This window comes from Cucumis melo, chromosome 2 (assembly GCF_025177605.1).
Source record: "Cucumis melo cultivar AY chromosome 2, USDA_Cmelo_AY_1.0, whole genome shotgun sequence".
Taxonomy (NCBI): domain Eukaryota; kingdom Viridiplantae; phylum Streptophyta; class Magnoliopsida; order Cucurbitales; family Cucurbitaceae; genus Cucumis; species Cucumis melo.
In genome coordinates, this window is record NC_066858.1 from 24290818 (window position 1) to 24312187 (window position 21370).

The following is a 21370-nucleotide window of genomic DNA, read 5'->3' on the forward strand; positions in this document are numbered from 1 at the left end:
CGATTAGATTTGTCTTTAAAGAAGTAGATTAGTTCATTTGCATTTAATTAAGCAAGTCTTCTATGGTCACCCAAATAGCTTCAAGTTGATGTTTCTGATAGCTCACCCAACCCACCTATTAACGTTGTTTTTAAAAATGAAGTCGAGTAATCTCAAGTATTTTTACATTTATTTAAATCTAGACATAGTTTTTCTTAACCAGAACAATCACATTTTGTGATTTCTAATTAATCTTGTATTTTTAAGAAACACCTTTTTTCTATTAACAGACACTCAACGTAAAATATACATATATATAAAGAAAACAAAATATTATCCCTAACTAATCTCTCCTTCACATTAAATAAATAAATTCTTTTAAATCATTATTTTTGTCTCGCTGTTTTTGAATTCACAAAGTGAGAAGAAAAGAACATTCTCCCTAATTCACATTTAAAGAAATAAATCTCATGCTATCCAAACATTATGTGTCTATTCGCACATTTAATGATCTTTCGTCATTTGTGCTTATATGGATCTATCGTACGTGGTAAAAATTTGTTATATTTGAAGTTATTTTCAGAAATTTTGTCATTCAAAGTAATTTATCTATTGTAAATTTCATTATCGAATTATGGTATGGTTGAATGGCTAGGAATGACGCTTGTTTTAACATGTTGAATTTGTTTTAACGTATATAGATTTGAATTGGAGCACGGTTTGGATTACTTAGTAAAATAATTATTTTTCAAAATTAATTTTTATTTATAAAAAACATTGTTTTGTTGAACTAGAGGATGCCGAGTTGATATAAAATGTTTGGTGTTTGTGTGTTTGAGGAGTAGTTGAGTTCATATATTGAAGTATCTATTGTAGTTTTTTCGAACTCTTTCATAATTATTTGAGTACTATCAAGTAGATACCACAATGTGAAGTCAAGCGAGATCTATTAGATTTTTCTTTAGCATCGGTATTCATTTGAATTCTAAACACTCTCAAAGTTGGTCAACTTTTAAATTTGCATCAATTTAAACTCTAATCTAACAAATGTATAAACTTAAATCTTGAATTTTATAATTTACATCAAACTAATATTTGTATTGATTTAAACCTTAAACTTTCACAAAAATAACACTTTGAACCTTAAATTTTAATAAGTGTATTAATCTAAACTCTTAATTATGTCTTATTTGGATATATATATAAAATTTCTAAGTGTAATCCAATATATCTATCATGTTTAAATTGATACATAAATAGAGTTTAAAGGTTTAAATTTATTCCATTACTAGTTTAAAGTTTAAGGTTTAATGGTTACAATCATGCTTATTCAGATTGACATCTATCCCATATGTTTTTTTTAGATTTAAACTAACATATGTTTTGACTTATTAAAAAATATAATACAAATCTCATCCGGCACTTTGCCAATTTGGACAGATTGTTTATGAGGAAATTGTGGAAATAACAATGGAAAATAGCAAATCATAAAATTATTTTAATTTATGACAAAACTACGTGACAAATGAATTTTTTCCTTTTTTTTTTTGTCCAAATTTATCCATCCGCGAATGACAATTGCTCATATACAATGTATTTGTTGAGATCGAAAAATCAAATAAAATATCAAATATCACGAATACAGTGTATTTGTAAACACATTCGCTTATGATAAATCTTAAGTAAGTCAAAAAATATTTTGTTGTTGCGGAAGATTGAACCACCAACCCTTAAAGATATGACTTTAGTTTTAACGTTCCTAATTATTATGATACAAAATAATGTCTTTAGTTTCAATATCCCCTAATTATCATGATACAAAAGAAAGTAATTAACAAAATTGTATATTTCATATTATTTACAAAAAAATATATTAAATAATACATATTACAAATTTTTAATAACAATTCCAATTTACATCATTCCCTAAAATCGTAAATTTGAATTCAAATTCCCTAAAATAACTTTAAATATAACTTCAAACTATTTCACATTTTTTATTTTTTAAATTATTTATGAAAAAATATACATAGACGATACATAATACATATATGATATTCTAACATTATTTTTAACATTATTTTTCACTCTATCTTAACCGTTGGTTTTAATTTAAAATTGTAACCCTATTTTAAAATTCAAATTATACCCATTAATTTTAGATTATTAAATTGAATTCTTACAATTATGTCAAAGATAATGGATAGTCCCTTAATTTAGCATTTTTATTTTTCAAATTATTTATGAGAAAACATATATAAATACATTAATTTTATATTCTTGAATTCCTAAAATTATGTCAAAGATAATGGATAATTCCTTGGTTTTAGCATTTTGTATTTTTCAAATTATTTATAAAAAAACATATCTATTTATATTTGGATCCTCCAATGAAGTATATATATTGTTATTTAAATTTAATTATTTAACATTTTTTATTATTCAAATTATTCATAAAAAAAATAGACATGAAATAATACATAATACATATTTTATATTTTAACATTATTTTCGACCCTAAATCATTAGTTTTAATTCAAAATTTTAACACTATTTTAAAATCTAAAATTCTAAGCATTAATTTTAGATTGTGAGTTTAAATTCCTACAAATATGCCAAATATAATGTTTGATATGTATTCCACCTTAATTTTACTTCGGTTTTTTTTTATTTTAATTTAAAATTCAGATTATTTTTAAATCCAAATTTTACACCTTAATTTTATATTGTTACAATCTTTAAAATGATTGCAAATAATATTTGTTATATATCCCACCCTAAAATCACACTTTGTTTTTAATTTAGTTTGAATCCCTAAATTTGGTTTGTATAATTTATGAAACAATAATTTAACGTACATCTCTAAAAAGCTGAAAATCAAATATTTATAATTTAATAATATTTTAACATATATATTTCAATTAATTATTTCGTTGAATGATTTTGACAATTTAAAAATATACTTGACTACACAGGAATCGAGGAGTGCTATGATGCAAAGCTGAAGATTGACGATGGGAACCTACGATTAGAGATGTGCTGATGAATTTGAAGATCGGAGATCGAAGTGGAACGAACGATTGAAGTGAAACAGACAAAGTTGAAGATTGGAGATGTAAAATGAATGATGTATTTTATTTTAATGCGGAGGAGATGCAAAACATGCAAAGGATGTGATGCAAAATTTGAAGCAGACGAAGTTAGAGTTTTCAAAGTAAGGGAAGGAAATGCCAAACAAGGAAGAAAATGCTTGAAGATCATTTGTTTCCAAATTTCAAATGATGAAAGATCTGAAAGTGGTTGAATGAGATCCGATAACTCGAGTTTGAGAATGTGATTTGATGGATTATTCTCTGTTTAGGTAGAAAGTAGATTATTCAATTAAGGTGTTTTGGTAGAAAATAGATTATGTTTTGGTGGAAAGTAGATTATTCAATTGTGGTATTTTGATGGAAAGTAGATTATTGAATTGTATTTAGAAATCACAATTGTCGTCACACGGGAGGATATTTAATGCAATGGTGTACTCAATTTTTATTTAAAATTCTTATGATTTACTGTGAATTTAAAAATAAATTGAAAGTAACCATCTAATTTTGACATTATTCTTGTCACGCATTGTGTATCCAATTCGAAATACCGCGAAACATACACCCATACTCACAGCAACTCAAGCTGCCTTCCTCAATCACGCGCCCGCCGGAGGCCGGTCGTCCCTCCGCCGCTCCCCATCGTCCACCACCGGTAACTTTTTCCCTCCATCTTTCGGATTTCTCTCTATCCACCCGCGCCGCGTCTCTCTCACTCACTGTGGATTCCAGAATTTTGAATAACCTTGAATCGATTCACCCACTTCGTTTCTCGTTCGAGCTCAACTCCTTTAAGCTTCCGGAGATAATTTCAGCAAAGGAATTTAAGTGTTTGGTTAGTTTTATGGGGTTCTTGTTTAATTCGTGTACCCATTAATCTTGGACATAGACTTTATGTTACCCATGATGTTTTGGATGTTAGATTGAAGATTTGGAGAGCGTTAAAGTTGCTATCCAACGATTTTGAAAGGTTTTCGGCGACTTTTTGGTAAGTGTTCAAGTGTTTTTAAACCTTTCTGGATTGGTTAAAAATGGTGGAATAGGGTTTTATACTCTTGTTTTATGTGTAGATTCGTTTCTTTGGGCTAAGATTGTAAGTGATTTTAGAGCAAACCATGTGTTGGGTACGCTTGTTTGCTTTTTGTAGTGTTTGAGTAAAATTTATGTTTTGGATTTACGGCCTAAGGTTTGGGATTAAGTTTGATTATAGTATTTGTTAGGGGTTTTGATCCAAGTTTTGCTCTAGGCTAAGAAGAAGATCAATTTCATATTTTTTGGACTCAGTTTTGAGGTAAGCAACTATACTACTGGGATGCCTATGTGTTGGGAAGAATAAATAAAATGTTACTTTTGGCTACGCCAAATAATTTTAGAAGAACTCATTATGTCTTACATGATTGAAACAATTTTATAAGCATGCTACGAACATTATGAATTGTTATGGTATGGTACTACGATATAACTGTATGATGTGGGACCCACATTGCATGTTGCATGCTAGATAAGTAAAGCGACAATGTTCCCTCACATCACTAGCTATGTAAGACCGTGATCCTATGGGTTCACTACTATGTATGATCGTGTTCCTATGGGTTTACTACTACGTATGGTTGTGATCTTACAACCTTACGAATTTGCCACTATGTATGGTTGTGATCCTACGAATTCGCCACTATGTATGCTCGTGATCCTATGAATTCACTACTATGTATCTTTTATTCCTATGGGTTCACCAGACGAGTATGTTTTTGCACCTTTGTGACCACTAGATATTTGTGATAGGACAGATTAAATTGTTCACTTAGATGACTATCCATATTAAGCTATAGCACACAGGTCCTACTAGTTACAATCATTCAATTCATGTTGCATGTGATTGCAGAGCTTGATCCATTCGTGGCACTTGACAAGAAGATTTGTTGACGATGTCATGGAATTAGAGAAAATGTGTTTGCTTAAAATCATGTTTTTAAACAAAATTTTAAGAATCCCAATCGAAATATTTGTTTTGACCTTTATTTGAATACTTTTTATGAAGTTTTTGTTGATTTAGAAAATTTTTAATGCAAGTGTCAATGATCAACTAGTTTTGGTTTTGAAATTGCATGCATGTAGTAATGATCACAGGTAGAGACCTTGAAATGTTGGGTCGTTACGGTGATACTACTAAATTGATATGATAATGTTTACGTGATGATCATAATGTTGACTAAGCAAGATTTCTTATGTGTTACTTATCATTTATGAAAGATCACCATGAATAGTTAATTTATCATGAATTGTGATTTTAGCCAAGACCTTGTGTATGCATGTTTCATGGAATTTCGAATTTTATAAACTTTCTGCCTATATTGGAAAAGTGCCTGGGATGACATAGACTTAGCATGGAATCACACAACTTTAGCCTGTAATGACACCGATTAGCTTGGAAAGGCACCGTTTAGCCTAGAATGATACAACTTTATCCCTAGATTGGCAAAGATTCTAAATTGGAATGACACAGTTTTGGTGGTTTTGGCTAACTCTAAGGTCTCACCAGTCTTTAATGTTTTCTTCAACTCATGATTGCTTGAGATTGCATAGCCTAACCCTGGTAATGGGGTTAAGAATGTACAAAACTCACGACAAGATGATTGGTTGATGGTGCCGTGGGACTAGTGGTTTCAACTCTAAACGTTTCTTTCGATTAATGTTTTTTGGGGACCCAAATTAAAACCTATTTTGGCAATTTTGTTCACTTCACTCCCAATTTTATTGATTTAAAAAATTTACTTTATGTTAAATAATCTTTTGGTTTTTGTTCTAAATTCACATTGCATGTAGTAATACCCAATTAGAGATCTTAGAAATTTGTGTCGTTACATCAATTTTGTGAAGCTTTTGAGCAGTGTATGTCCCTTAAACCAATCAGACATTGCTTCACATTACTAGTTAACTTCATTTCATGTTGTTTCGTAGAACTGAATTGTTGGTATTATTATTATTTCTATCTTTCTCAAATTTAATACATAATTTTTCATTTGAATCTTCTTGTTGGCTATTAGTAACCTTTTGTTTAACTATTATCAAACTCAATTTCAGGGAGATGGGGGGCGAAAATGACTTGAAAACATGGGTTTCGGATCAGTTAATGTCATTGCTTGGTTTTTCTCAGCCAACGATCGTGCAGTATATGATTGGACTATGTACTGCTTCTCCTTGTTTAGTGATTTAATGTCTTTGGGTATTTTCAATTATGAATTGTAAAACATATGGTATTTATGGCATATTTTTACATTGACCATTCTATTGCAGCCAAACAAGCAACATCACCTGCCGATGTTGTGAACAAGTTGGTGATAGATTTTTCCTTGCCATCTTCTGGTGAAACACTGGCTTTTGCTGAAGGAATTTTCTCCAGAGTGCCACGCAAGCAATCATCTGGTTTAAATGTATTAGTTGAATTTTGTTTACAATTAACATGTGATTCATATATTACATGTTATTTAATGCTCTGTTGTTCCATCCCCTTCACTTATTGCGTTTACAACCTTTTTGACAACTTATTTTTCCTCGTCGGTCATGTCCTTTTGTATAATTTTTTGCTGTTCTGCCTCAGCTTTATCAGAAGCAAGAGAGAGAAGCTGCAATGTTGGCAAGAAAGCAAAAGACATATGCACTGCTTGATGCTGATGACGAAGATGATGTTGAAGATAAAGGACGTAGCAGTGATCTCAAAGAAACAGAAAATCGAAAGAGACATTTTAGAAGGAAAAATGAATATCAAGAAGATGAAGATGATGAAAAGGTATGATATATGGAATGGTATATATAGTGTGAGTGTTCTTTTAAGTGGGTTATCTTTTCTCTAATTTGATGGGACAATGCAGGAAAGTGCTCTTGAAAGAGAAAATAGACAGGTTAAACGACGGGCATCCAGTTCTGAAGACGATAGCTCTGAGGTACACGTTTACGCTTATGTCAAAGTTTCTTTGATACTGGGATGTATTTTTTACTTGGATAAAAACTTATTCAGCGAAACAAATTTTCTTAACATAAAGTTATATCGAAATGCAGTCGGAGGAGGAGCGATTGCGAGATCAAAGAGAGAGGGAGCAATTAGAGCGAAATATAAGGGAAAGGGATGCTGCAGGAACCAAAAAGGTATACTTGTATAGAACTAACTTGCTAGCCTTCTTTTCTTATATCTTTAAAAAATGATTCATCCTTTCTACAGTGATGTTCTAAGCACTTCAGTATTTCTGGTTCTGATTCTATTCATTCTATGACAGTTAACGGAGCAAAAATTGAGCAGGAAGGAGGAAGGTAACTGGTCTTTAATTTAATCAATACATTATTATAAGGGAAATGACATGCACTTTTTTCAGCTTACACTATCATCCTCGTTCATCTAATGTTTAACAGAAGAGGCAATTCGGAGATCAGAAGCTTTGGAGAATAATGGAATTGATACTTTGAGGTTTACTACTGCTAACTTTACTCAGTGTTCTTCATGGTTTTACTTTCCCTATTATCTTGAGATAAATATTTAATTTTTACAGAGTTTAATTAGTATGTGAAATAGTTGCATGTGGCTCAAGTTTGAAAGGTAGCCAAGCATCAACTGAATGAGTGCAGTTATAGCATTACTATGGGGTCTATCTTGGATTTGAATAATAAGATAATCTAGGAGAATTACAGTATTAAACACTAAATAAATTTTATTGGCATCTATTAGACCTAACACCCCTCGATGCTTAAGCTATGGCAGGCCCATCACTTTTTGGCATGATTCTTGGCTAAGTTGTGGAGTTATTGCTCTTGCTTTCACTCTTTTCCATTTAACTACTCGGCTACTAGTATAGTTGCTGAAGTGAAGTTTGAAATTCTGATCAGGCTACTTAATTTCTATTTGCGAACTTTCTTGTATCCAACCTTCATGTGTTTGGGGTTCTTTCTACTTATTTTTATTTATTCAATGAAATTTGTTTAAGAAGAAAGAAGAAGAAAGAAGAAGAAAGATAGAAAAAAACTCTTATGGTTGGGGCTTCTGGTTTTTCTTTTATCAATGCTTGCAACAATGAAAAGGTTTTGCTTCCAATCAAAGTTTGATGTTGAGCATGACAGAAGTTATGTGCTCTGAAGCACCTAATGAGGATGTGGGGAGAACAATGCTGCATCCTGGTAGTCAAGTCGTTGAGTAACTAGACAGGGATTTAGAAAAGAAAGACCCAGAACTATCTAAATGGAAGAAGTCAAGTTCTTATCAATAGTCAATCAAACAGTTTGGAGAGAGAACCTTAAGCTCCATTCAAGATTCATATTGACCTTCTATTGCTTAAAAGTCCTTTTGATGATCAAGTTCCATCTATCGTTTGACATGTCCACCAGTTTTTAATAACTTAGTTTTTTATATTTGGAGCATCTTAGGAGTTAGGAGTTCTCTATTGGGGAACAATGGAACATCTAGATGTCGATGATCAAACCAGTTGGAGATGTTATACTCATTTTCCAGATTGAATTGCTGCAATCATCAAGAAATAGCTTGTAGTGAGCAATATAGTTTCACGGTGTTTCTGCTGCTATTTTCATGGTCATTCCAAATTAATCGTCCTGCCTTTCAATTTCGTATTTGTTCTTGTGACAAGACATCAAGGCCAAGTTCCTCAACCAGTCAATTTTATAGTTTCTTAATCCAATACGTTTTGGTAAAAATGGGTACGTAAGTTTTTAACATATTTGTTATAAAAACACAAGGACACGTTGTATTGAATCTGTAAAAAATTAGGAATTATGGTGTGTAATGAATGTAAATACAGAAATGATAATTGATAAATGCCCATTAATAATGAAATTTTAGATACTCGTCCTCTTAACTTTCTTTACTGTTTCAGGAAAGTTTCAAGACAGGAGTATTTAAAGAAAAGGGAGGAGAAGAAACTGGAAGAAATCAGGTATAATGGGATACATTCAGTTGGTACTGTTGTTTCTCATCCTTATTATTAGTGTTACTTTTTCATTTGGGGTCAAGTTTCCATCCTAGGAGTTGAAAGAACATTGCATAGTTCTCTCAATTACTTTTGTTTCCTCAGAATTGTGATATCATTCTCTCTCTCTCTCTTCATCTCATCTTTTCTTTGATTTCTCGAATTTCGTGGTGATCAATACCAGAGATGATATAGAAGATGAGCAATATCTTTTTGAAGGTGTAAAGCTTACTGATGCAGAATATCGGGAGCTAAGGTAAAAGTTTCATTATTTTTTGCCATTTCCTTTGTTTTTTTATTTTTAAATAATGATGTCACTACTTAATAGTTTGGCTCTCTCTCTCTCTCTCTCTAATTTCATTGTCTGTTGTATGCTTATGATTGAATTGTTTCCCTATGTTCTTTAGGCATTCAGATGTTATTTTGATGGGAGATAGTAGTTTGGCTTTTCTCTTTGTAGTATCATATGTGGTTGCACAATTAATAAGCTAATGTTTTCTGTGCAAGATTATTTTTCAAATGGTGGATGCGTTTAGTGTGTTATATATATTCTGCTGCAAATATTTCCTTTTGTATGAAATAAACAAATGAGTTGTAGTTGATGATGATGTCTCTTTCTTGTTTTATGTACTCAGATATCATTGTAATTTTAGTTTTTGTTTTTGTTTCTCTATATAGAACTTGGTCCTTGCTACCATATTGATTTCATGCAAACTTATGCCATTGAATTTCTGAATATGTTCTTCGTGGGTGATCACTGTATGTGTTCTGCTGTGATCTTTTTCCCATATAGGATCCAATGAGTCTGTATACGCCTAGCTCTTTATGGTTTATGGATGTGCTTTTACTTGTGTCCGTGAATCATATTTTTTAGGTAGTCAAATAATTATTTTATATTGCATACATGTCTTATATGAACAGTACATAGGAAGATCTTATCACAATTAGCTTTTCATCGTGCTGTATTGATCCTTTTTGTTCATTAGTTCCGGTTCAATTTGGAAACTTAAAAATTCAAATATTTAATTTTTATTTGATTGTTCAGATATTCTCTCTTTACCATCTAAAGACAATAGAACTTTACTGGTATAAGTTTGTGAAAAATGAACCTGCTGAAATATTTTGTTTGTCTTTCCAGGTATAAGAAGGAAATATATGAGCTTGTGAAGAAGCGGACAGATGAGGCTGATGACGTCAATGAGGTCATCTTTCTATCTTTGTTTCTTCGTTGTCATTGTTCTTCATTCTATTCTTTCTCCTCTCTCTCTCTCTCTCTCTCTCTCTCTCTCTTCTTTCTTTTAGTGTGCCTGATGAGGATTTTGACAGATTAATTGAAATTCCTGGAGTACAATAAGATAAATTAAAACAATATGGAAAGCTAAAGTTTTAAACATCATCATCTACTTTTATGTAATATAAAGAGTTTGCTTGTTTTTTCGGCAAGAAAGAGGGAGTTATTTACGAGTGCATAGTTCTTTTAGTTGCATGTTGCGATTAGCGAAAATTCATTCTATCCATTTTCTAAATAAGTGGTGTAGGTCAGTTCACATTGTTATGAATAGTGAGAGGGAAAACTATGATAACTTGTGCGAATCATTCTTTCTCCATTTTCTTAGTTCCCTTCTCAGTTGAAAAGAAATATATTGGATGGCTAAAAGACATCCAATTTATCCATAATCGTTTTTAAAAGCTTCCTTTCAGGATAAAACACCATTCTTTTTTAAAATGGGAGCAAGTCTCTTTATTAATATAAAAAAGAGACTAAAGTTCAAAGTATAATAGACATATTCCAAGAGCAAAAAGGACTGAAAGAACAGATACAGCATAAACCGAGACAAGAGAGAACATAATAAAATTTCAGGATATAGCTCTATTGTTTCTACAATAATGCAATGCCTTTTTATTACTATTATACTTCATTTATTGATGAATTACACATTTCATGTTTTGGTATATTGGAGTGCAGTACAGGATGCCTGAAGCTTATGATCAGGAAGGGGGTGTTAATCAGGATAAGAGGTTTGCGGTGGCAATGCAACGGTATAGGTTAGTGTGGAAACCTATTCTATTTCCACATATGTTTTTAAGTTGATTTTAAAGGGAGTATAACTGTAAAAGAAATTAGAAAGGAGGTCCCATGAGAGCGGTGAAACTTTGTCATCTATTTCTGCTCTCTGTTGTTCCTTGTTATCTTGTCAATTTTTTTGAAATATTGTTATCCTTACAGGGATTCAGGTGCTGCCGATAAAATGAATCCGTTTGCAGAACAAGAGGCATGGGAGGAACACCAAATAGGTAAGTGCCACTTCTCTGAGGACTTAGTAATGCTCCTACATCAGATTCTGAAACAAAATTATCCTTTAGGGAAAGCAACGATGAAATTTGGCTCGAAAAACAAAAAGCAATCATCAGATGACTATCAGTAAGTATTTTTATGGTTCTGAATTTTTTCCTTGTATGTTTATGAAGTTTTATTAGAATATTTTACTAGTGCTACGTTTCTTGTTCAATTTTAATGTTCATTAATAATACAAGGTGGGTTGTCATCTTTTATTTGGAACATATAATATCTTCCATTACATTTTTTTCAAGATGTTTTCATTTCATTTCATTTTATTTATCCCTTGTAGCAGGCTATTATAATAGAGAAAATGAACATCTCCTGAATCTTTCTGTTAGGTTGCCCACAAATATATCTAAATGACCCAAACTTTAATGGCAAGAAAAACAGAGAAAGCCTCTGCTGTTTATTTATTTATATTGCCAAATACAGTCATAAGCTTTAACAACAAGAAAGAACATTCATAAACAAGGAAATAATAATCAAAACATACCAACTTGTGGCCTACTCTAGGGTAACCCACGGCTAACCCACGGCTACAGCAGCCGCCCTCTCCAGAATTTCTTTATCCAAAATAAAACCTACATACCCAATCCCAAAAGGTGCTATATATAGGCTTTTCCTCACATTCTCTCACCCTGGGCCCACACGCACGATCATTTACTTTTTCCTCCCTCATCATTGTTGTCCGGCTGAATTACCCTTCTATCCCTCCTCTTATATGTATGTAGTATGGGAGGTCTTACACTTTCTTTTTGTTTTAGGTTTGTATTTGAGGATCAGATTGAGTTTATTAAGGCATCAGTTATGGAAGGCGATGAGGTGTGGCTTAAACTTTGGAAAGTTACTGAACGCAGTTGTGAGTACTATAGTAAAATCTTGTTTATTTCATGCTACCTTCTTTCGTTCTTGGCAGTTTGTTGATGAACGTCAGACTGAATCACTTGAGAAGTCCAAGGCTCAGTCAGCTTTGGAGAAGCTGCAGGTTTTGATTACGATCCCTTTTTTCTTTTCTTTTTTCTCCTCCCCTAGAGGCAACAACTTTCACTTAGAAAGAATGAAAGAATACAAGGGCATACAAAAAGAAAAATGCCCAACAAAAAACCTCCCATGAAAGGAAGGGGATCCAACTAAGAGAAATATTACACGAATAAGTTTTTATACTCATTGTATTCGTAATTAGGTCTTAGTAACCGATTAGATGGGTTTTTTAAAGATGAATGGGGGCAATTAACTTTCTTAGGAGATGAAGAGTAATATGTTCATAATTAGGAATATAGGTTTTAGTATTAACGGATTGGATGGGTTTCAAGATGAATGGGAGGCAATGGAGTTTCTTTTGAGATGATGATTAATACGTGCTACTTTTAACATTAATTTTTGGTCAACTTTGTTTTCATTGAATCTCTTTTCAACAAGATCTTATCCTTTTTATCGTTAATAATTGTTTGTTGGTGTTAACTGTCAATTTGCAACTGAATGAGAACTATTTTTTTATTTGCCAAGGAGGAGAGGAAAACATTGCCAATCTATCCATATCGTGATCAGTTACTTCAAGCTGTCAACGATTATCAGGTGGGTTTCTTTTCTTTATTGGGTGGATGAGTATTGCATTAGCTCAAACATTTTCAAGATGTATCTGTTCACCACTTTTCACAAAAAGAAAAATGTGGAGGTGCTGTAGATTAGGGCCTAGGGGTTCTATACTAAACTAAAAACTAGGAGCTCTCTGAAACTTCCCAACATAAGAAGCCAATATTATACCACTCAATTCAAAGCTCATACAGTTTCATCCTATGTCAATCACCTATGTCTCAGTTTCCCATTATCATGTAGTTGCAAAATAGCAAACACCATGTACGTATATTTCTTGAGGTGGATAATGGGAATTAAAGAGAAATTTACAATGAAGGTACAATTGAAAATTCTTTTCTAACCTCCTACTCAAGTGGTAGTGAACACAGATGTGATCAATTTTTTTTCCTTTTCAATCTCTTTATCGTTTTTTAGCTTGCTGAGCGTTTAGGATCAGACTAGGAAGTGAAATCTTCTAGGCACCTTTTAATATCCAATTATCTTTATACTAATTTCTGCATACCTGCACTGAATTTTATTATAACCCTCGCTGTTTTACTTCTATAGGTTCTTGTAATTGTTGGTGAAACTGGCTCTGGGAAGACCACACAGATACCTCAATATCTTCATGAAGCTGGGTACACAAAGCGAGGAAAAGTACGACCTTACATTCTTACCATATTGCTATTTTGTTTGTTGTGCATAGGGGCAGTTTGGAGGTTCTGGATGTGCATTTGTAGGAATTTTTACATTATTCTCTTATTGGTCGAACACAAAATGCTTCACATTGGCTTCTTTCTTATTAAGAAAAAAAAAGCTTTATATTGGAGACTCTGGATTTCTAATTCCTCTTCTAGTTTTGATTTAGGAGTTGGTTGCAAATTGTAGTTGAGGAAACAAAGTGCTGGATGTGCTTGTAATTAGTCATCAATTGAATAATTTGTTACAATTTTTTTGTTTCCCTGAGATGTAAAATTCATTTTCATGCTAACTTCTTAAGGTTGGATGCACACAACCACGTCGAGTTGCTGCTATGAGCATTGCTGCTCGAGTATCTCAAGAACTGGGTGTCAAGCTTGGGCATGAGGTGATGTTGCCATGACTGTAAACTTAATGCTTTTGCCCTTCCACGAATTATTTTGATCCTATGTGTATCTTGTTACATAATTTGTTTTACATTATACTTGTCTTAGCTTATTTATTTTGTAGTTTTAAAGATGGAACAAATAACGCCTCTTTCATTTTTTGCTTACTAACTTCCATTACAAATATATGCAACCTCCTTTGGTTTCTTGTTTCACTCTCATATTGGTATCTAGTGAATATAACGTGGTATTTGTTACATTAAACATAAATACATCATTTGAATTCCCGGAATGTATCTCTTAGTACTCACCTCTTCCTAATATTTTTAGGTTGGTTATTCAATACGTTTTGAGGACTGTACGTCAGATAAGACCGTTTTAAAGTACATGACAGATGGGATGTTGTTACGAGAATTCCTTGGTGAACCTGACCTTGCAAGCTACAGGTGCACCTTACTGCATCTTTGATGTTTATTCATAATCCGAGTCAATTAGCCTCTTTTCTAACTTTGCAATATTATTGAAATCCTTTTTTCAGTGTCATAATGGTGGATGAGGCTCATGAAAGAACATTATCAACTGATGTTCTATTTGGATTAGTAAAGGTGAGTTGGAGCTCCAATGACAACCTTATTTTGTGCATGATGCATTTTACATTTCATTTCTTTGTATCATGTTTCTTTCAGTTAGCTCAACTATTTTTGTTACTTCTTCTCCATTCCAATTATGTTCTTTTTCCTAATAGGACATTGCTAGGTTTCGACCTGATTTGAAGTTGCTAATTTCAAGTGCAACACTTGATGCTGAGAAGTTCAGTGATTACTTTGATTCGGCACCAATATTTAAAATTCCTGGTAGACGTTATCCGGTAGAAATTAACTTCACAAAAGCTCCAGAAGCAGACTATTTAGATGCAGCAATCGTGACTGCACTTCAGATCCATGTCACAAAGCCTCCAGGAGATATATTGGTGTTTCTCACTGGTCAAGAAGAGATTGAAGCGGCTGAGGAAATAATGAAACATAGAACTCGGGGACTGGGCACCAAAATTGCAGAACTCATTATATGCCCCATATATGCTAACTTACCAACAGAGCTACAGGCTAAGATATTTGAACCCACACCCGTTGGAGCAAGGAAAGTCGTCCTAGCAACTAATATAGCAGAGACATCCTTGACGATTGATGGGATAAAATATGTCATTGATCCTGGTTTTTCAAAAATAAAGTCCTATAACCCAAGGACTGGGATGGAGGCATTGCAAGTGAGTCCTATCTCTAAAGCATCGGCAAATCAGAGAGCAGGCCGGTCTGGACGAACAGGCCCTGGGATGTGCTTTCGTTTGTATACTGCTTATAGTTATTATAATGAGATGGAAGACAATACAGTACCAGAAATACAAAGAACAAACCTTGCTAATGTGGTGCTTACACTTAAGAGCCTTGGTATTCATGACTTGGTAAACTTTGATTTTATGGACCAGCCTCCATCTGAAGCATTGCTAAAAGCTTTGGAACTGCTTTATGCACTTGGTGCTCTAAATAAACTTGGTGAACTAACTAAGTTGGGTAGGCGGATGGCAGAGTTTCCTCTTGACCCCATGCTTTCTAAGATGATGGTTGCTTCTGAAAAATTCAAGTGTTCAGATGAGATTATTTCTATTGCAGCTATGCTTTCTATTGGAAATTCTATTTTTTACCGTCCAAAGGATAAACAAGTTCATGCAGACAATGCTCGGATGAATTTTCACACTGGGAATGTGGGGGATCACATTGCACTGTTGAAGGTTTCATTTCTCTAGCAACTTTTTTTCTAATATTTTTTACATTCTTAAAACTCATTTTGAATTTATGTAGTTATAAAATCGAGTTTCACACCATTTAAAATGATAGCATCATTAATTGTTAGTTATTTTAAAAATCTTTATTTCTTGGGCCTTTTCTCATGGACAACCATTCAGTTGTATGATACATATTCTTGAACTTGGTTTTAAATAAGTTGGGCATTAAAAAATTGTAGTTCCAAATTGCAAGTATAGAATTGTTATTTTCTTTTTTAAAATATTTTAAAATTATTTAGTTATTTTAAAAATCTTTATTTCTTGGGCCTTTTCTCATGCACAACCATTCAGTTGTATGACACATATTCTTGAACTTGTTTTTAAATAAGTTTGGCATTAAAAAATTGTAGTTCCAAATTGCAAGTAAAGAATTGTTATTTTCTTTTTTTAAATATTTTAAAATTTATTATTTAGGTCTACAACTCATGGAGGGAAACTAATTTCTCTACGCAATGGTGCTACGAGAACTACATCCAGGTTGGTTAAGATAACACTTGCCTCATTACTATTTCTACTTTTTGAGGAATCTGGTCATTTCTCTTTCGCAGAGCTGATATATTGCCCTTTGTATTTGCTAGGTTAGAAGTATGAAACGTGCCAGAGATATCAGAGATCAACTTGAAGGGCTTTTGGAAAGAGTTGAAATCGAATTAACTTCGAATTTGAATGACTTGGATGCGATAAAGAAGACCATAATATCTGGTAAGTGGAAATAATAAATTATCCGTCAGTGTTAATAATCTGAATTCTGTAAAGCCGTTCTTTTCACTTTTAGTCATGAAACATGAAATTTGACATACATGATTGATACTGTTTGGTTCCCCTTGAAATAGACAGGTTTTTTAAGTTATTAATGCTGACAAAACAAATATCTATCATTCAGCGGCAGGCTGAAAATTTGTAGAATTATTAAACCTCTAATCTTAAAAGTAGTGCTATAGATTAATTGATAGCTTTGGACAAAGATGGAGATATCTTCATCTTTGTATGAACATTGTATGCCTTCATTAAAATCCCGTTACAATAAGTCTTGAATATAGCAGGAAATTGATAGATATACTTTGATTGTGTAGAATAGGATGATTTGGTTGTGCAATTTATGTCACGTAGATTTCCCTTGGACTAATGCGAACATCAGTTATACGAATTATTTGGTCTTCTGTTGGGGGTTTCTTCAAGTTCGAGAAACCTTTCTAGATATTGTTGAAGTGGAGCTGTGGCAAAACTTGAGTATTTACTAATTTGAAAGAATGTTTTTTTCTTCCATTGGGTTCTGCAGTTTTTTTTATTAAAATTGTTTTTCAGGATTTTTCCCTCACTCTGCTAAGTTGCAAAAGAATGGCTCTTATCGGACCGTTAAACATCCGCAGACAGTTCACATACATCCCAGCTCAGGGTTAGCTCAGGTATGTTGTTACCCACAACTACGAACATTGGTCCCTGTTGTGGGAGTGTTGCTTGATTCTTTATTGGTTTTAGAATGAGTGCATGGTTCTGAGTTCACACCATAGCTCTTATTTTAGGAGCTATTTGTTTTAACTACCAAAAAATGTCAGATTATTTTCATTCTAAATTGACAATGAACTATTGATTATTAATAAAAGTTCTTTAGTTTTGTTTTTTATTGGAATTGTTGACAATAATTAGTTTCCTAAAGAAGAATAGTAAAAGTGAAACAAAAATATTTTGCAATGAATTTCTAGGAGGAACTACTACTAGCTTTTGTTTTGGTATTTCATTATTTTGATTCACCGTCTCAGGTTCTTCCAAGATGGGTTGTATACCATGAATTAGTATGTACCTCAAAAGAATATATGAGACAGGTGATACTTTCTACCCTCTACTTATCCATTTAAATTTCATTTCTTCTGTCATTTCAACTTATATGTTACTTATCAATTGAGTTACAGGTAACGGAGTTGAAGCCTGAATGGTTGGTTGAAATTGCTCCACACTTCTATCAGCTCAAGGATGTTGAAGATTGTACGCTCTCTTTCATTATCTTTCAAATCAAGCAAATATTTAGCTAGATATTCAGAAAATGATTGGCGAAGTTTGAAATACCCCTTTCTTGAACAATCATAGGAATTTTTAATCAATTTTCAAAAGAAAAAAAAGTTTATAAAACCTGCTGTTCTTTAGTTTCATAAAAAGTTGTTTTGTTTGGTTTTTTTAACATGGGTAAAAGTGTATAACAACTCAATGGTCGTCAACTAGAACTGTAGTAATTCAACATATGTGTGAATCATTCATGATATAGCTGATGTAAGCTTGAAGCTGGGTAGAACAAGAATAACTTGTTGATTTCTTAGTTCTTGGATTATAATAATAATAAAATTTTAAGTTTTATACTTAATGAGCTATGCCCTTTTTTATTTTACGAACTTTCTTGAAGAGTATCATAACTTTGTTTTGATAGTGAGTTCAAAGAAGATGCCTCGCGGACAAGGTCGTGCAGGTGCTCCTGGAGAAGCAGGAAGCTAAAGGAAGTTAGAACGACTCAGTTGGTTGCCTTCGATGCAGACAAAGTAGATATGTGATTTTCCGACACGATATCAACTAGGGCTGCATGTTTCAAACAGAATCTCTATGGACCACCTCCACCTCAAGATGCTTTGTTTCAAACAGAATCTCTATGAACCACCTCCACCTCAAGATGCTTTACTTACTAACCTATTGTATGTATCGTCTGTACATGTCTAACTTTAGCCGTTAAATGGGTTCAACACCATGAGGTAGAGACATTACAATAAGAAATTGTACATTAGAAATAGGAACTTAGGCAATTTTTGTAAGGTATCTGATGGGAGCTTTGGAAGAGGAAGTCATCACTATTAGTTTGTTTTACGTAATGAATTCTTTGTCGATAATATCTATCAAATGTCTATTTGGCCAGAGTGTAGACCTATGTTGTGAAGAACTCGAATTTTGAACTTAGACGGTTCTCACTGTTTCATCAAATTGTATCTCATAGTAAAATAAAAGTTGCAATTTTGATAAGTTGATGTCATTGGAGTTGTAATTTTGTCAAAATTTGTGAGTTATGGAAATTGGCAAAGTTATTTATTAGATTATGCGTGCTAAATTTGGGTACGGCAAAGCTGCACAATGGATGGAAATTGGGAGTGATGAAGCCAAATAATTTAAATAGAAACAAGTTTTGAATACAACATCGACTGTTTAACACTTAACAAACTTATTCGATATAAAATTAAAAATGCAAAGATCTGTATGTAGGATTTTGAAATTTATAGATATCGTCAGTTGCGAGTTGAATACTTTACAAGTCGACCATACTCAACTAACCAATTATAGTTATTACTTTACAACTTGCAATGTTATATTCATGGTTTATATCAGTTATAGTTTGATTTCAGTTGCAAATTCAGTACTTTACAAGTCGACCATAACCATTCAATTGGTAGTTTGTCATACTTTCGAGCAAAAAACAACCCAAGCCAATCAAATTTTAATATTGAATCTCTAGCATCGGTTCAACGTTGCCTTTACGCATTGCCACCTCAAATATTTGGCTTGAGCTCCGGTTCGGTTTTGCCAAATAACTAGTCAAACTAAGCCACATTCACCCCTAAGTAAAATTTCATAATTGAGTTTTTATCCTTAAAAAAAAGTCAAAATCATTGAAAAATTTAGAAAAAGAAAATTAGATTTCATAAACCAACCATCTATTAATCTATTAAAAGACCAAAAGGAAAAATCAAATGTTATCTTATCGTTCCTTTTAGATAGATAATTGGAATGAAGGACGGAGAAAGTTATTGCATACTCATACATTATAAAGGGGAATTGCTAAAAATAGGATAAAATTTTAGGTGTCAAAGACTTTTAGGATAGTTTTTGAAAATGAAGAGTTCTAGGACAAATAAGGTAGTGAAATATCCAAATTGCTCTAATTATTTTGCATTCCCTTCTCTTCAACATAAATAAAAAAATGACCCATTTTCACGATTGTTCTCTTCGCGCAGTGAAAGAAAAGTTGAACTTTCTTGCTTCATTTCTTTTATCGCATCAAAAGAGAAGAACCAACACAAAACCCATTCGCATTGAGCTTCTACTCCGGTGTCGTTCATCTCTCCATCAAGTTCCCGGGCGTCCGGTGAATTTTTAGATTTTTATTGTTATTTTTTCCTACTGAACTGTGTTGTGTTATAACTTTTTTTTCCTCTTCTATTGGTGTAACATTGGAATGTTAAAATGTATTAACCATAATATAATTTTTAATTATTTCAAATTGATTTAGGGTTGTTTCAGGGATGTTTCAAAGCATGTCAAAAGTTATTTGTTATTTTTTGCATCCGGTAGGTTTTAAGTTCAAATGCTGAATTATATACTTGTGCCTATGTGATTTATGGTGCTTTTAGCTACTGCTTTTTTGCATCTCGCAATCTCGTAAACATCTTGCAGCTTCCAAACTTTAAATGATGTTGAATTAGTCATATACTTATTTAAGGTACGACTATGCATGTCTTATTTAGTTTTTAACTACTGTTTTTGAATCTCGCAAATAAGTCATACACTTTTTTTTATGTGATATGTTAACTTCTAAGTTCAAATCAATTTTTACATGAACTAAAATTGGTTTGAGTATGTCACATGTTCGGATTCTACTCGTGGTTCATGAGATGAGGGACGAAGAAAATATGGAGGAGGCATGCTAAAAGACATTGTTGTCAGCCTATGAGACTTACTAAATATGCATGAATCATTCCAAATTGATTAGGAGGGGTACCAATTTGATTTTGAAATAAATAGTAAAAGTTTGGAATGTACGAGATATGTGCGAGATGTGTGCAAGATACGTGTGAGATATGTGCGAGATAAAACATGAGGGGCTATGAGACTTAATAAACATGCATAGAATCACTCCACATGGATTAGGTGGGGCACCAATTTTATTTCGAAATAAATAGTGGAAGTTTGGAATGTGCGAGATAGACCATGAGGGCCTAAGAGACTTACTAAACATGCATAAAAACAATCCAAACTAATGTATAAAAAAGTTGAAAACAAACCGATACTTTGGACAAAAACAGTTAATGTTTCATTTAAAAAATGGAATTAAACCTTTAAAACAATCCAAACTAATGCATATCCCTTCTGTTATGTATATCATCACCTCTCTCCTCCACTCCAATTTATGACCTAACACTTCATATTCATTATTTTTATTCCCTTACCTCTTCAAACCCAAATTCTCAATGTGTCCATCCTTATGTGCATGTAATCTAAAATTATCAACTCACATTCAACTATTTACAGTCTTATTAATAGACTTAAGTCTTAGTTGTTCCATCACTCTTTTTTTTTTTTTTTACAAACAAACTATCTCAAATTAAATAGAGCAGTTCTTTAAACCTTTTATTATGCTCGTGAGCTATATGGACCATTACATCATTCATAGTATTTCAAAATTCGAAATAACAAAAGTGCGTAGAAAGTGATCAAAGAGGAAGCCATAGTGGTTTCAGAAGCAT

At 32.7% G+C, this 21370-nt stretch overlaps 1 protein-coding gene across 3 annotated transcripts; it reads left to right on the plus strand.

Annotated features, from left to right (window-relative positions):
• Positions 1-3564: 3564 nt before the first annotated feature.
• On the plus strand, positions 3565-18875 carry LOC103494032 (pre-mRNA-splicing factor ATP-dependent RNA helicase DEAH1). Of its 3 annotated transcripts, XM_008455037.3 has the most exons (30): positions 3565-3723; positions 3801-3903; positions 3991-4056; positions 6150-6253; positions 6363-6499; positions 6667-6855; positions 6938-7009; positions 7125-7211; positions 7340-7373; positions 7473-7527; positions 8942-9001; positions 9219-9290; positions 10173-10236; positions 11001-11080; positions 11262-11329; positions 11399-11456; positions 12140-12197; positions 12292-12360; positions 12882-12950; positions 13518-13607; positions 13951-14037; positions 14366-14481; positions 14574-14640; positions 14781-15821; positions 16290-16352; positions 16454-16577; positions 17181-17281; positions 17636-17698; positions 17786-17858; positions 18295-18875. In XM_008455037.3, exons 4-30 carry the CDS (start codon positions 6154-6156, stop codon positions 18357-18359), a joined length of 3162 nt encoding a protein of 1053 aa, XP_008453259.1. In that variant the 5' UTR covers positions 3565-3723; positions 3801-3903; positions 3991-4056; positions 6150-6153; the 3' UTR covers positions 18360-18875. The 3 variants fall into 3 exon arrangements, with proteins under 3 accessions (XP_008453259.1, XP_008453258.1, XP_050937030.1); XM_008455036.3 differs by having other exon boundaries at positions 3576-3903; XM_051081073.1 differs by lacking the exons at positions 3565-3723; positions 3801-3903 and adding an exon at positions 4315-4359.
• Positions 18876-21370: the final 2495 nt, after the last annotated feature.

Coding starts and splice junctions, on each gene's coding strand:
- LOC103494032 (XM_008455037.3), top strand. CDS start 6,154: ATGGGGGGCGAAAATGACTTGAAAACATGGGTTTCGGATCAGTTAATG. Junction 9,291..10,172: donor GCAGAATATCGGGAGCTAAG/GTAAAAGTTTCA, acceptor TTGTCTTTCCAG/GTATAAGAAGGAAATATATG. Junction 14,038..14,365: donor GTGTCAAGCTTGGGCATGAG/GTGATGTTGCCA, acceptor TAATATTTTTAG/GTTGGTTATTCAATACGTTT.